At 40.3% G+C, this 12754-nt stretch overlaps 1 protein-coding gene across 1 annotated transcript in view; it reads right to left on the bottom strand.

Moving 5' to 3' along the window:
• Positions 1-651: 651 nt before the first annotated feature.
• Positions 652-12754, bottom strand: part of LOC129752542 (contactin) — a 110988-nt gene continuing 98885 nt past the window's right edge. The window contains exon 7 of the mRNA XM_055748322.1: positions 652-785. Coding sequence (XP_055604297.1) covers positions 667-785 — 119 coding nt within the window. The 3' untranslated portion in view covers positions 652-666. The remainder of the gene's footprint in view (positions 786-12754) is intronic.

Raw genomic sequence — 12754 nt, 5'->3', positions numbered from 1 at the left:
GCGTTCGCAGGCCAAATGTGGCCCGCGGGCCACGGTTTGGCCACCCATGAACTAGTGTATTAAAGGCCTTTTGCTTTTATTCGTTTCACCAAACCAGAATCATATTTACAGAAAGTCTCGCAAACTGCCTTATGGTAGAGGGCAAGCCAGAACATCCGCCCATCGAGGACAAATACAACAAGGGATGCTGACTCATATGCCAAACGGTATCTGAACTCGAAATGTTCACCGCATCTGCTACTGGTAAAACTATTTTTCGTTTGTGTACAGTAGGTACGACGAAGCGCTCCGAAATTTCATTCTTCCCTCACCCCAAGACACTTTCGGAAAAGACTCACCATGTCCCCGTAAGTTTATGTTTGGTTAATTGGACTTTTGTGTCTGGGGAAGAAAACGCCAACACCTTCCAAGTTCAAGCAAACTGAACAGGAAACGGAAATGATAAAGTTGCTTCGAACAGCCGGCGAATCTCGGGATAATAAACCTACCGGGTCAGGAGAACTAGAATCAGAAATAAGTTTTATTTTGTAAATATGGAGAAATTCTGTTGAAAAAATCAATAAATGTGTTAACTTCTATAACAGACTTTATTAATACGCGAGAAAATATTAATATCATTCAAAAAACAAAGCATATTAAATGGCATTCATGGAACCATTCATTTCATTATCTAAAACAATAAATCGTATCAATTTGTTTTTTTGATCTCTTCCAGCCCGGGGAGGAAGATGAGGATCGTTCCAGGTTCAGCAGATAAAGTGTTTTGCAGGTGGCCTTGGAGTATTCTGTGGAATATGAGATAAAAAGGGGATGTTTGTTAACAATAATTCACCAATTTCAATGTCAGCACCACCTACAGACGAAAGTTCCTATACTAAACTTACTGATAGTACTAGTATCAAGTGGTCAGGTTGTTGGAAAATACACAATCCATCACGACCTGGTTCAGCGGCAACGGGCGATAATTGGGAAATAATTGGGAGTTTTGGCAATACAGCCACTGTTGTTTGTTGTAAAACAAAAACAAAAAAGAATTACATCAAGTTGGTGGTGACGTCATATGAAACACCACTACCAAAGCACGACTTTTTCGTCATACTTTTCATTGATTTTCTTTGACACAAAACGTAAACAATGTAATAGGCTGTCAAAATTTTGGCTTCCGTGCCCACTCCTCCAACCCCGTGTGCATCAACGTTCCACCGGTGGTGGCGAAAACCGGCTGAAGAAATCGACAAAGGAAAAAAATGTTTTTCTTCGATTTACAATGAAAAGATTGTATAACCCAAGCAACATTTTAAACTCCTGATGGTTTTATAGGAAAATCTGGAGGTTTTATAATGAAATTACAACAGTCTTGATAGCCGTGAAACGTATTTTGACAAGACCGTAAACAGAGCTATCTTCAGGATATCTACACAACGATTATAAAACCTGTTTAGAAAACCTCAATCGATTTTCAGAATATTTTATCCTCCGTGTATATAGCGGTTTTGAAAGCCACTATAAAGCAATTTCAAAACCTCGCTATAAAACTCTCATGAAACGTCAAATGTCAACAAACAGCTATAATCGGATTGATTGATGTGATGAAAACAATATTGTGCGTTTAGATAAAAATTTTATAAACGTCGTTGGTGAACTGGCATCATGGCTGACTTCCGACCTAAACACATTGAGTCGTTTTATTTAAGCGTGTGCCAAGAAATTTTCAAATCAACGTTGCCACAAATTCATTTGAATCGTTTGTGTATCTCATTCTTGTCCGTAAGGCGGCATCCATAAATTGCTCTTTTTTGACCCCCTCCCCCCCGTATGTCACAAATTGTAACGATTCGACGCACCCCCCTATGAAAATTACGTAACGCTGATAATTACCCCCCCCCCCCCTCATCTTCTCATGGTTTTGAATACTGATTTTCGAAGGTAAAAAAATATTGCAACATGAATTTTTTAACGTTCTTCAAAACGGAATTAATATCGATCTATCCAAATCGCTTCTTAGTACTCATTGATAATAACTCTCTCATAAAATAAATTGATTGTCTTGTTATGAGTTGCTCTTTGCTCGTAAACTGATGATCTACCTTGTTTACTTTAATTAGTTCAAGAAGCCTAATTTGTTATGCGAAATATATTCCACTAAGTAATATTCGTCGCAAGAATCAAAATTGTATTTTATTTAATAAATTGAGAAAAAATAGAAAAATTTACGTTTTAAGGTTGAATTGAGTTCTAGGGGGTAAATGTACCTAAATGTAGAGGTTTTTTCAACGGTTATTTCACTGATATTTTATACACCTTCCAAGAAGTCTACTTCAGAATCGTTAAAGAGGAAAGATTACAAACCAGTTTCAATCATGTTTAAGCTTAGAAATTATAAACTGATTTTGGTTTGCACATCATTCTGCCAAAATTGCATGACATAAAAAAAGCTGCGATTAAACTGAAGTTTTAAAGGAAAATATCGTTACGTAACGATGAGCATACCTCCCCCCCTCCCCTATGTCACAATTCGTAACGTTCGAGCTAACCCCCTCCCCCCCTAGGAGCGTTACGTAATTTATGGATGCCCCCTAAGAGTATATTTCACGCGAACACAAACGATTGCTGGCGAAAACAGCAAAAACAACAAAAAAACATTTCCACCCCGGCAGAGGGTGGTGGTTTGTACAAAATCTTTCGATCCCAACCGATGTTACTCAAACCGTTTGGGCGCTCATACAAGCAGTGCCATACACGATGCAAATCGTGTTCACAGCGACAAAATTTCATCTAATTTCATCGCATTTGTACCCATGTTGTGTAGTCTGTGGCCCGCTTAATGTATGTAGAGATACACTGGTGGATACAAATTTATGTGTGGCAACGTTGCATATAATACACTGTTATTTTTTTAAACACAACTGTCAAAAGTTCGGAAGTAAGTTCGGGATCGGAAGTCCGGACTTCCGAAGTAAAATTTAGTGCTGGCGCTATAATAAAGCCAGCGAGAAGAATTGCAAACAGCAAAAATAGAATTATTTTTCTTTCATCTGCCAGCAATGAAGAAGGTAACTTTCTCATTATTTGACCATTTAATTACAGTTTGATTATATTTATTTTCATTTAAATAGGCACGGGTCAACCGGATATCGAGAAGAAGGCAAAAAAGTGTCACCTGCCTTTCGCTGACTGCTGCAATTAGATGATCCGGTAAAAACTTACTCTATCCGGATGTTTACCCTGGTCGAAATGACGGTATCGGAGGATAATTTGTGCGAGTAACAATCCGAACCAAAAAAAATACCGTGTTGGGTGTCGGAGCAGTAATCGTAGCCGTACCGTTATTGTGGAACTGGATTGAGAACTGGATAAAACGGAACAGTACGCGCTGGAGGATATCGGAGTTTCGGAAGGAAGGTCGGTGAATCAAAATGCCTTGGAACAAAAAAAGAGTTCTTGTTAGTGACTGTTAGTGAAATCAGTGTAAATAAGTGTTGAATTGATTCTAAAATTGTGAAAAGTAAATAAATAATGGAAGTTAAACACCAGAAAACCCAAATACTGTTTTATATTTATTTGTTTAATTGAATCGATTGAATTAAAAGAAAAATTAGCTCTGCTTTCTGCGTGTTATCATTTCACCTGTTCTTCAGAGCTGATGGATTGAAGACATACAAATGGTAAAAAAAATAAACTAATATGTGTGCCGGTTGAAACGCCATTTTTTCACAAAATATTGCGACTTCAAATATTTGTTTTCTATGGATATTTGAAAAAGTAATCATTATTTTCCGTAAATGGTATTATTTGACGTTGCTCTAAAACTATACTTTCTCGAATCCTTACACAAATTACTAATAAAATAGATTTTCCTAAGAACCAGTATGATTTGGTTTTGAAATATTTGTATTAAACTCATCTAATTCGTAAAATTATGGAGGCCCGTATATTATTCACTTCTTTTTCAAAAAAATAATCGATAAAATTTTATGCGCACCAATTTTAGGAATATAATATAGCGAAAACCAAACATACACGCAGAGAAAACTTGGATTTTGAAACAAAACAAAACTGACTTTGATTCAAAAAATTCATTTTTTCGATTCAATCTCCTGTTTTCTTTGAATCAATGAATTATGGTTTTGTTTCAAATAAATAATTTTTGAAAGAAAGAATTAATTTTTTGAATCGAATAATTTTGGACTTTGATTTTAAACAAATTCTTTGATTCAAAAGACATTTGTTCAATTGCATATTTATTTGGAAACAAAGTAAATTTTCTTTCAGCCAAAGTTAAATGTATTCAATGCAAAGGAATAATTTCTTAAAATAAAAACTTCAAACTTAGAAGGTTTTTTGCATTGAGTAAGAAGAATTTGTGTGTGAAAATGTGGATCAGAGTTAGCTTAGTTAGGAGGATTCAGGATAAATTATGGTAAGTTTATGTTAATTAAAGAATGAATATTGCAGATTTTCAATAAGTGCTTGAAATTTTACAGGACCACGGCCGATAGATGGTTTTCCAAGTCCCTGGATGACTCAACCGAGGTGAAACCGCTCCAATCCAGCGATCAGGTCCACGAAAATAAACCGGATGATTCGATTAAAGTGAACCAGTGTGTGACCCAGTGTTTCATTTATTTGTGAATAAAAATAAATTTTAAATTTGAAATCCTTTCTTTTTATTATTTGAAATTCCTAATAGGAATTTCAAAACAACAGAAAATAATGCTTCCAATTGGAATAAATAGAAAATGGTTCAATGAATGAATGCTTTTAAATCTAAATTAAATTACCTTGTGGCAAAAGAAAGCAACTTTGAATCAAAAGAAACTGTTTTGACGTAGAATTACGTCTTACGGCAACACTATAGGGGGGTAAATTGAAATCCCCGAACGGATCTCGCGTCACGAAAAACGCCTCTTTCAGAGACATCTTTCTTAAAAGACATACCAAGTCTGCTTAACGTTGATTGGCTATTGGAAAATGAAAAAAACTTGGACGCCCCGCCCCTTCATGATTTTTGTTTTTTTCCAGCCAACGAAAGTTATAAAAGAAGGAGTCGACTGACGTTTTGTTTCATTTGTAAAGAGAAAGCCAAACTTGTGACATGTGCAGCAGCCGAGATGGCCAACAGCGCGCCGGTAAAAAATGTGACAGCTGAGATGATAAGACACACACACACACATACACACACACACACACACACACACACACACACACACACACACACACACACACACACACACACACACACACACACACACACACACACACACACACACACATCCACACACACACACACACACACACACACACACACACACACACACACACAAAGGCGGATCATTGCAAGTGTGACCACTTCGATCTTGCGGTACGGAGCAGCGGCCTGGAGGCAGGCCCTGGGAGGAAGCTGTAACCTGCAGCGACTTAGCAGCGTTCAGCGGCTGATGAACCTGCGGGTTATCAGCGGATACCGGACCATGTCGTCCGAAGCCGCCTGTGTAGTAGCGGGTGTTATGCCCATCTCGGTTTTGCTAGAGGAGGATGTCTATTGCTACGACAACAGAGACACGCCCAACGTTCGAGATCTCGCCAATGAGGACTCGATGTCCAACTGGCAGCAGCTGTGGGACAGCTCAACGAGAGGAAGGTGGACCCATCGTCTGATCCCGCACATCGGGAGCTGGATCGGAAGAAGGCACGGTGAAGTGGACTTCTATATGACGCAATTCCTGACTGGTCATGGATGCTTCATGAAGTACCACTACCGGTTTGGACATGTGGCTTCGCCATATTGCCCAGATTGTGTTGACGTAGAGGAAACACCCGAACATGTGGTGTTTGTCTGTCCGAGGTTTGCAGCGGTACGTACTTCCATATTTGCCGCCTGTGGGCCTGACACGACAGCAGACAACGTTGTACAGAGGATGTGTGCGGATTCCAACACTTGGCATGCGGTCAGCGATGGGTTCACCCGGATCATGACTGCCCTGCAGAGGAGCTGGAACCAACGGCAGTCCGCGAACGGTGTAGGATGACTCCACCGGCGGGGAGCATCTGAGTAGTGTGCGTCCGATCCCCTGATCGAAGCTACAAAGATAAGGCATCATCTTCTGCGTAGCGGAGGTCAGGGGTGCGCCGCGAACGTGTGTAGGATACCCCAGTGTCGGGGGGTATCCGAGTTGTGCCGCTTCCTAAGAGGGAAACTGCGGGGATAAGACTTCACCTTCCTCGTAGCGGATCTCGAGGGAAGAGGGTTAACCACTGTCGGGGGATACCCACGGGTAGAGAGGCTCTCGTCGCCGGGCGAGCCTCTCGAGTCGGTGTAGGATGTCGTCACCGTCGGGAAACATCCGAGTCGTAGCGTTCCAAGTCCCGAATGTGTGCCGTGACAGGCGCGAGTCTAGGATAAGCTGCTCTCGATTTGGCACACAACGGGCAGGAAAATCCGCGGGCCAAAAATCCTAGGGTTGCCAACCAAGGGGGATAAAGAAGACCGGACAACGGTCGGAGTAGACTGACCCCATCGACGGGGGGCTGTCGAGTAGAGTGCGTCCGACCCCACGGTTTGAAGTTACAAAGATAAGACAATACCTTCTGCGTAGCGGATGCCGTGGATGCGCCGCGTTCGTGTGTAGGATGCTCCACCTTCGGGGAGTACCTGAGTAGAGCGGTTCTCAACGACAGAAGCTGTGGGGATAAGACTAGACCTTCTTCGCAGTGGAAATCGTTGGGAAAGGGTTATTCCACGTTCGGGGAATACCCACGGGTAGAGTGGCTCTCGACGCCGGGCGAGCCATTCGAGTCGGTGTAGGATGACGTCTTCGTCGGGAATCATCCGAGTCGTTGCGTTAAGTCCCGCGCGTGTGCCGTGACAGGCGCGAGTCCAGGATAAGCTGCACTCGATCTGGCACACGACGGGCAAGGTGGCAAACTTCGAAACCTGAAGATAAGAGGTCGGGCTTCGAGTCGTTAGAGGAGAGGTCAGGCCTCAAACCTTCAGGCGGAGAGGTTTGTGTGGTCAACCCCGAGTCTTTATGATAGGAGGTCGGGTCCCGAGTCGTAAGAGGAGGGATCAGGCCCCTTACCAACAAGAGGAGGGGTTCAAGTGGTCACCTCGAGTCATTACGAGGAGAGGTCAGATTTCAAGTCGTTAGAGGAGAGATCGGGCCTTGAATCGTGCAGAGGAGAGGTAAACCTCGAGTCGATGCGAGGAGGGGTCGGATCTCAAGTCGTTAGAGGAGAGATCAGGCCTCAAGTCGCGAAGAGGAGAGGTTTGTGTGGGAATCTCGAGTCATTGCGAGGAGATGTCGGTTCTCAAGTCGTTAGAGGAGAGTTCAGGCGTCGAGTCGTAAGGATGAGAGGTTTTGCTGAAAGTGGTCTCGTTAATGAGTATTGCCTTTGAGCGCATTAGCGCGAATAGACCTCCCACTATTGAAGCATAGTGTACTAAACAGTTCGAGGTGGGAACCAGGTCTGCGGCCCCAGGTGGAGTTTAGGGAGTAGGGGGTATACACGGAGTATATCATGAGTATGCCCATTGTACCCATGGACCCAGAGTAGCAAACTGGGGGGACGCGGTGGCTCGCCGTGCCTTGGAATACAATCCGTAAACCGGGATTTACCACCTGTGGTTACCAACTAAAAAAAAAAAAAACACACACACACACACACACACACACACACACACACACACACACACACACACACACACACACACACACACACACACACACACACACACACACACACACACACACACAAATATCCCATCACAAAAAACATCACCCGATCCATCCAACCTCTCCACCCCTCGCACACCGCCACACACCCATTCCACACCACCCCTCGCAATCCACCACACACCCATTCCCCACCACCCCTCGCAATCCACCACACACCCATTCCACACCACCCCTCGCAATCCACCACACACCCATTCCACACCACCCCTCGCAATCCACCACACACCCATTCCACACCACCCAGCCATCACATGCCACACACCCATTCCACACCACCCAGCCTTCACATGGCACCCACCCATCGCACACCACCACCCACCCATCGCACACCACCACCTACCCATCGCACACCACCACCTACCCATCGCACACCACCACCTACCCATCGCACACCACCACCTACCCATCGCACACCACCACCTACCCATCGCACACCACCACCTACCCATCGCACACCACCACCTACTCATCGCACACCACCCCACACCCATCCATGCCGCCCACTCAACGCACACGACTTCCAAAAATTCAAGAACAACTCTTTGAAAATTTTTGGCCCTGAAAAGGGCCGTTGGAATGAAAAATTGGATTGAAAACATGGTTAATCTAACGCCTTCTCCGGAATCCTAGGTAAAATCAACATTTTAAGTTAGTGATTGCAATGTGATATGAAGGGAAATGAAAACATAATACTGTTTCCAACGAGACGCATGAGCTTTTGCACTGAGTCAAGCGTTTAGATCAAAGCAGTCATTGAAAGCTATTCTCGCAAGCGTTTGATACAAAGCTCGGGTGTTGATAACATTATTTGCATAACTGCCGGACGCAATCATTTCGACGACATCGGCTTTGTTTCTGCTTATACTTATATTTAATTCGCCTTTTGTTATGCAGTTGAACAAGCTGCATACTATCTTTATGAGTCGTTTTAGACCATTAATAGGTATTAAAACGACAATTAAGGAAAGACTGACTTTTCTTGAAGATCATTTCCTTCAAAAAATTCGACATACTTCATTCTAGAATGCTTATTTAAGACGACAAACACATTGACACAGGACAGGCTGTCGTAATTCTACGTGAACTTATCGGTCGTTTCTTATATACAACCTCTGTAACTTTTTTGTTTCCAAGTATCAATATTTTGAATCAAAGATTTTTCAAAAGAAAAATTCTTTGAAACAAACGAAAATGCCTTTGAAACAAAGAAATTTTTATTTATCCCAAAATCAAAGGAAATTTTCCTTTGTTTTCGCTGCACTTTCCTTTGAAATAAAAAATCTTTTCGCTGCGTGTAGTTGTTCGGCTAATTGATTTTATGATACTCTTAGTTTTGTTGACGAGGGATCGATGATATTTTATTTTGTCATCATGTTGTTATTCCAAATGCAATTTTAAGACCGAAATAAAAAAAAAGAATGACAAAAGTTTTTTTTTCTGCAACGAATTGTTTATCTTTGAATCACCCCTCAGCAAAGACCTGTCAAGGCCTTCAGGTTTTATAAGCTTCTTGTAATGTTCTCTTCAGAACCTCCTGTAGGTGGGCCTTTTTACTCTTATAGGTGTTTTAATGGTGTTTTTTAATGGGGTTTATATAACAAAACGTTGTTTTATAACGAAGTTTTGAAGTGCCCTTCCAGATTGTTATAGAACTTAAATTGTTACTTGGGTAAGTGTACTGTGTAAATAAAACTATACAATAAATGAAACATAAATAAGCATGACAAAACGAATGGAATTAAAAATAGATTTGATTCAGACTTGAAGAACAATACCGAAAACAAACAATGATCTAGCAAGCAACACTGCAATTTTGTGCAAAATAAATGAACTGGCAACAGTGCTTGACATTCACACTCACACAAATACACATATTTTTTAAACTAAAAAATATGCATGTGTGCGGAAAAGGTCATTTTGAAACGGGAAAATTCATTCCAAGTAGAATCGGTTGGGCCATTTTCTTCTTGGCTGCCGGCAAAAATTCTACTAGAATTCTACTAGAACTGCTACTAGAATTCTAGTAGCCCTAGTAGAATTTTTATTAAGCGGGCGGTGTCGATTTGGCCAGTATTTTGTTGTTGACTAAAGGCTAGTCCACACTAGGAGACGGTTCGTCTCGAGACGGTCTCAGCGTCTCCCATTTTCTTCGGGAGACACTGCGACCGTCTCATTTTTCCAACAACAACAACAGACAACAAAGTTCGTCTCATAACAAAAATCGCCGTTCATGTTGCCTAGTGTGGACTAGGCTTAAGCCACCTTTTGAACCACTAGCAGCGATCTTTCGGAACCGCGCTCAATCGTGTCTGTTTGTTTTTTTTCTTCTCCCTACCCGCGGCGGCTGCTGTCTGTACACAAAGCGGCTAGAAGTCCTTCATTCTACTAAAATCAAGCAAGATGAACTTTCATACTGCTAAAATCAAGTAAATTTAGCTTTTTGCTAACTCAACGGTAAAAATTTTTTTTTGCTAACGAAAAGTAACAGTGAAATTTTGCTAAGTAGAGCCCCGAAAGTTTTGTGTGTGGGTCGGCTTGTGAGGCGCTTATTTTAACTCATCTATTGGAGAGTGTCAGATTGGATGGTTGATTGAATGAATGCGTTGACCGTTTGTAGGGATTGCAATGACACCGGATTTTCAGAGCAACAACTGTTTATTGAATAATTTTCGGATTTCTTTTATAGCCAAAAATATGTTTATGTTGCATTTCTGGTGTTTCCAAAAGTAAAGTAGCAAAATCCCTGGGACGGTTTATATTGGTAAATATTTTGGTTAGAATGCAATTCAGCATCTTTTTCATTGAAGTTTATTAGCTCTTCGGCTGTGCGCCCGCGACGGTAGGGAAAAGCGCGTCAGCATAACATGCATTTAACGATGGTTCGTTTCGGGTCTGCTTTGCTGCCCGTTCGCGTATGGTTGTTATTGTTATTAAATGAAGGTTGACTCATTGGGTTTTAATTTGGATTGATTGCTGATTTGCATGTAGGGTGTTTAGTAACATGGGTAGGTACATAGTACAACAGAAACTACCCATATTTAAAAAACATCAACCTTTTTAATAGAACTATATGTTTTTCTACGTAATGAGACTGAATAGTAAGACATTTGAGGAAAGGCAGAATCACATTTGCGTTTTGTCAACATGTGTATTCTTATACATGTGGGAACCCTGGCGAAGGATAACGAAACAAAGCAACGCCACGTTGATGCGTGTAATGCGCATTAGACTGGTTCAGCTCATCTATTCGAGTTTTTTTTTACGAGCGATAAAACTTTTCGACTTTTTCATTCAAACTGCAATATGTCAAAAATGACGAAACATCATTTTTTGAAAATTCACTGAGAATTTATAAAATATTAAGCAAACATGAGTCAAGTTTTAAAACTTATATGGTAGGAATCAGCATAAAAAAGGGCTTCGATTTTGTTTTATTTTGAACGACTTTATGTACAAAAAATCATATCTTCCGATTTTTTTTATCCAAACTTGTATTGAGATCCAAAGCAGAGACTCGTGAACTGTTATTTCAAAGTTCAAATTATTCATTCATCTAAATTCTCTTGTCATTTTGAACTTCAACGGGAGTTTTTTGCATCGATGTTCCATGCATCGTCAAAATTCAATAGAAATCGAGGTTATCGGTCCAGGAATTGATATTTTTTCCTCGAGTAGTTATTGATTCTCATTTAGAGAATTTCTGAAAACAGGAGAAGTTTAAATTTTAGTTTTCAAGGATCTCTCAGTGAACATTCCCAAGTAACATTTTAAACTCCTAATAGTTTTGTAAGAAAAAAGGGAGGTTTTTTAGAGGCATTGAAAAAGTGTTGATCGCTGTAAAGCTTATTTGGCGAAGATCGTTATATATTGTATCTCCAAGAAGGCTACAAAACGACTATAAAATAAATTATAAAACCCGTATCTAGTTTAATATTATTTTATATTAATGTCTTTATATCCGCATTCAAGGCCACTATACAGCAACTTCAAAACCTCGTATAAAACCGGAGTAGGTATTCTTAAATGAACGTGCATGAATTGTCAAAAGGCTCAAAAAAAGAAAAAAAAATCGGGAGGTTGTAATCAGAGATGCCAGGTGGTTTTTTCAAAAATATTTTATTTGCACCGAAGATTATCGTCGGTTCAATGGGTTGATTTATTCTATTACGGATACGTTTCATGTTCTTATTGTTCAACTTTAAATTTACATAATTATAGTTGATACTCTTTTTTGAAAAACAGGACCAATCGGTACTTTTCAAGACTATTTTTTCAATAATAAGGACAGTTCAAATTTTTTTTTAATATGGACGGTGTCTTGAAAATCAAGCTAATCCTGCATCGATCTGGACACTTGGCACCTTTGGTTTAAACGTAAACAAATTGAAAATAATTTTAGAAATCGGATCCGAATTCTTGGAGTGGTTTTCTCCAACGATTAATCTATTGATTAATATTAAAACTGAAGCAGATTTCATAATAAATTGACATGCAGAAAATAGGGAAAAGCCGCTCACGACACCGTTTAAAAAATATAGAAACAATGCAAAATAAACGGAGCAAAAAGAAATTGGTAGGTGTTCAATTAATCTATTATATTTTAAATCTAAAGTTATTGTGAATTTTACAGAATCCTGCACAAATTCCCAAGGACTTACAGCATGCAAGGCTAACTCTCGGAATCCGGAGAACTCATACAGCTTCGGGAAGTGCCACGGAAGTGAAATGACTTACGATTTTAGTGAATTAGCTTGCGGTACCCGTCTATGTGAAAGTGTTTTTTGTATGAATTGAATGTTAAAATAAATATTTTCTAATCGATTTATACCCAGTGAGTTTTAATTTTTATTATTTAGTGCTCCTATTTTGTCATCTAGTCGGAAAAACCATATATCATTGAAACAGATCCGGTGAAAGTTTGATTGTAAAACAAAATTTTGCAATGAACTTTTATATTTCGTCACTTTAAATGGGCGCGCGGTTTATCTCCCAGTTTTTCTCAATTTTGATCGATAAAA

This window comes from Uranotaenia lowii, chromosome 1 (assembly GCF_029784155.1).
Source record: "Uranotaenia lowii strain MFRU-FL chromosome 1, ASM2978415v1, whole genome shotgun sequence".
Lineage (NCBI taxonomy): Eukaryota > Metazoa > Arthropoda > Insecta > Diptera > Culicidae > Uranotaenia > Uranotaenia lowii.
This window is presented reverse-complemented; position numbering and strand designations above follow the sequence as displayed.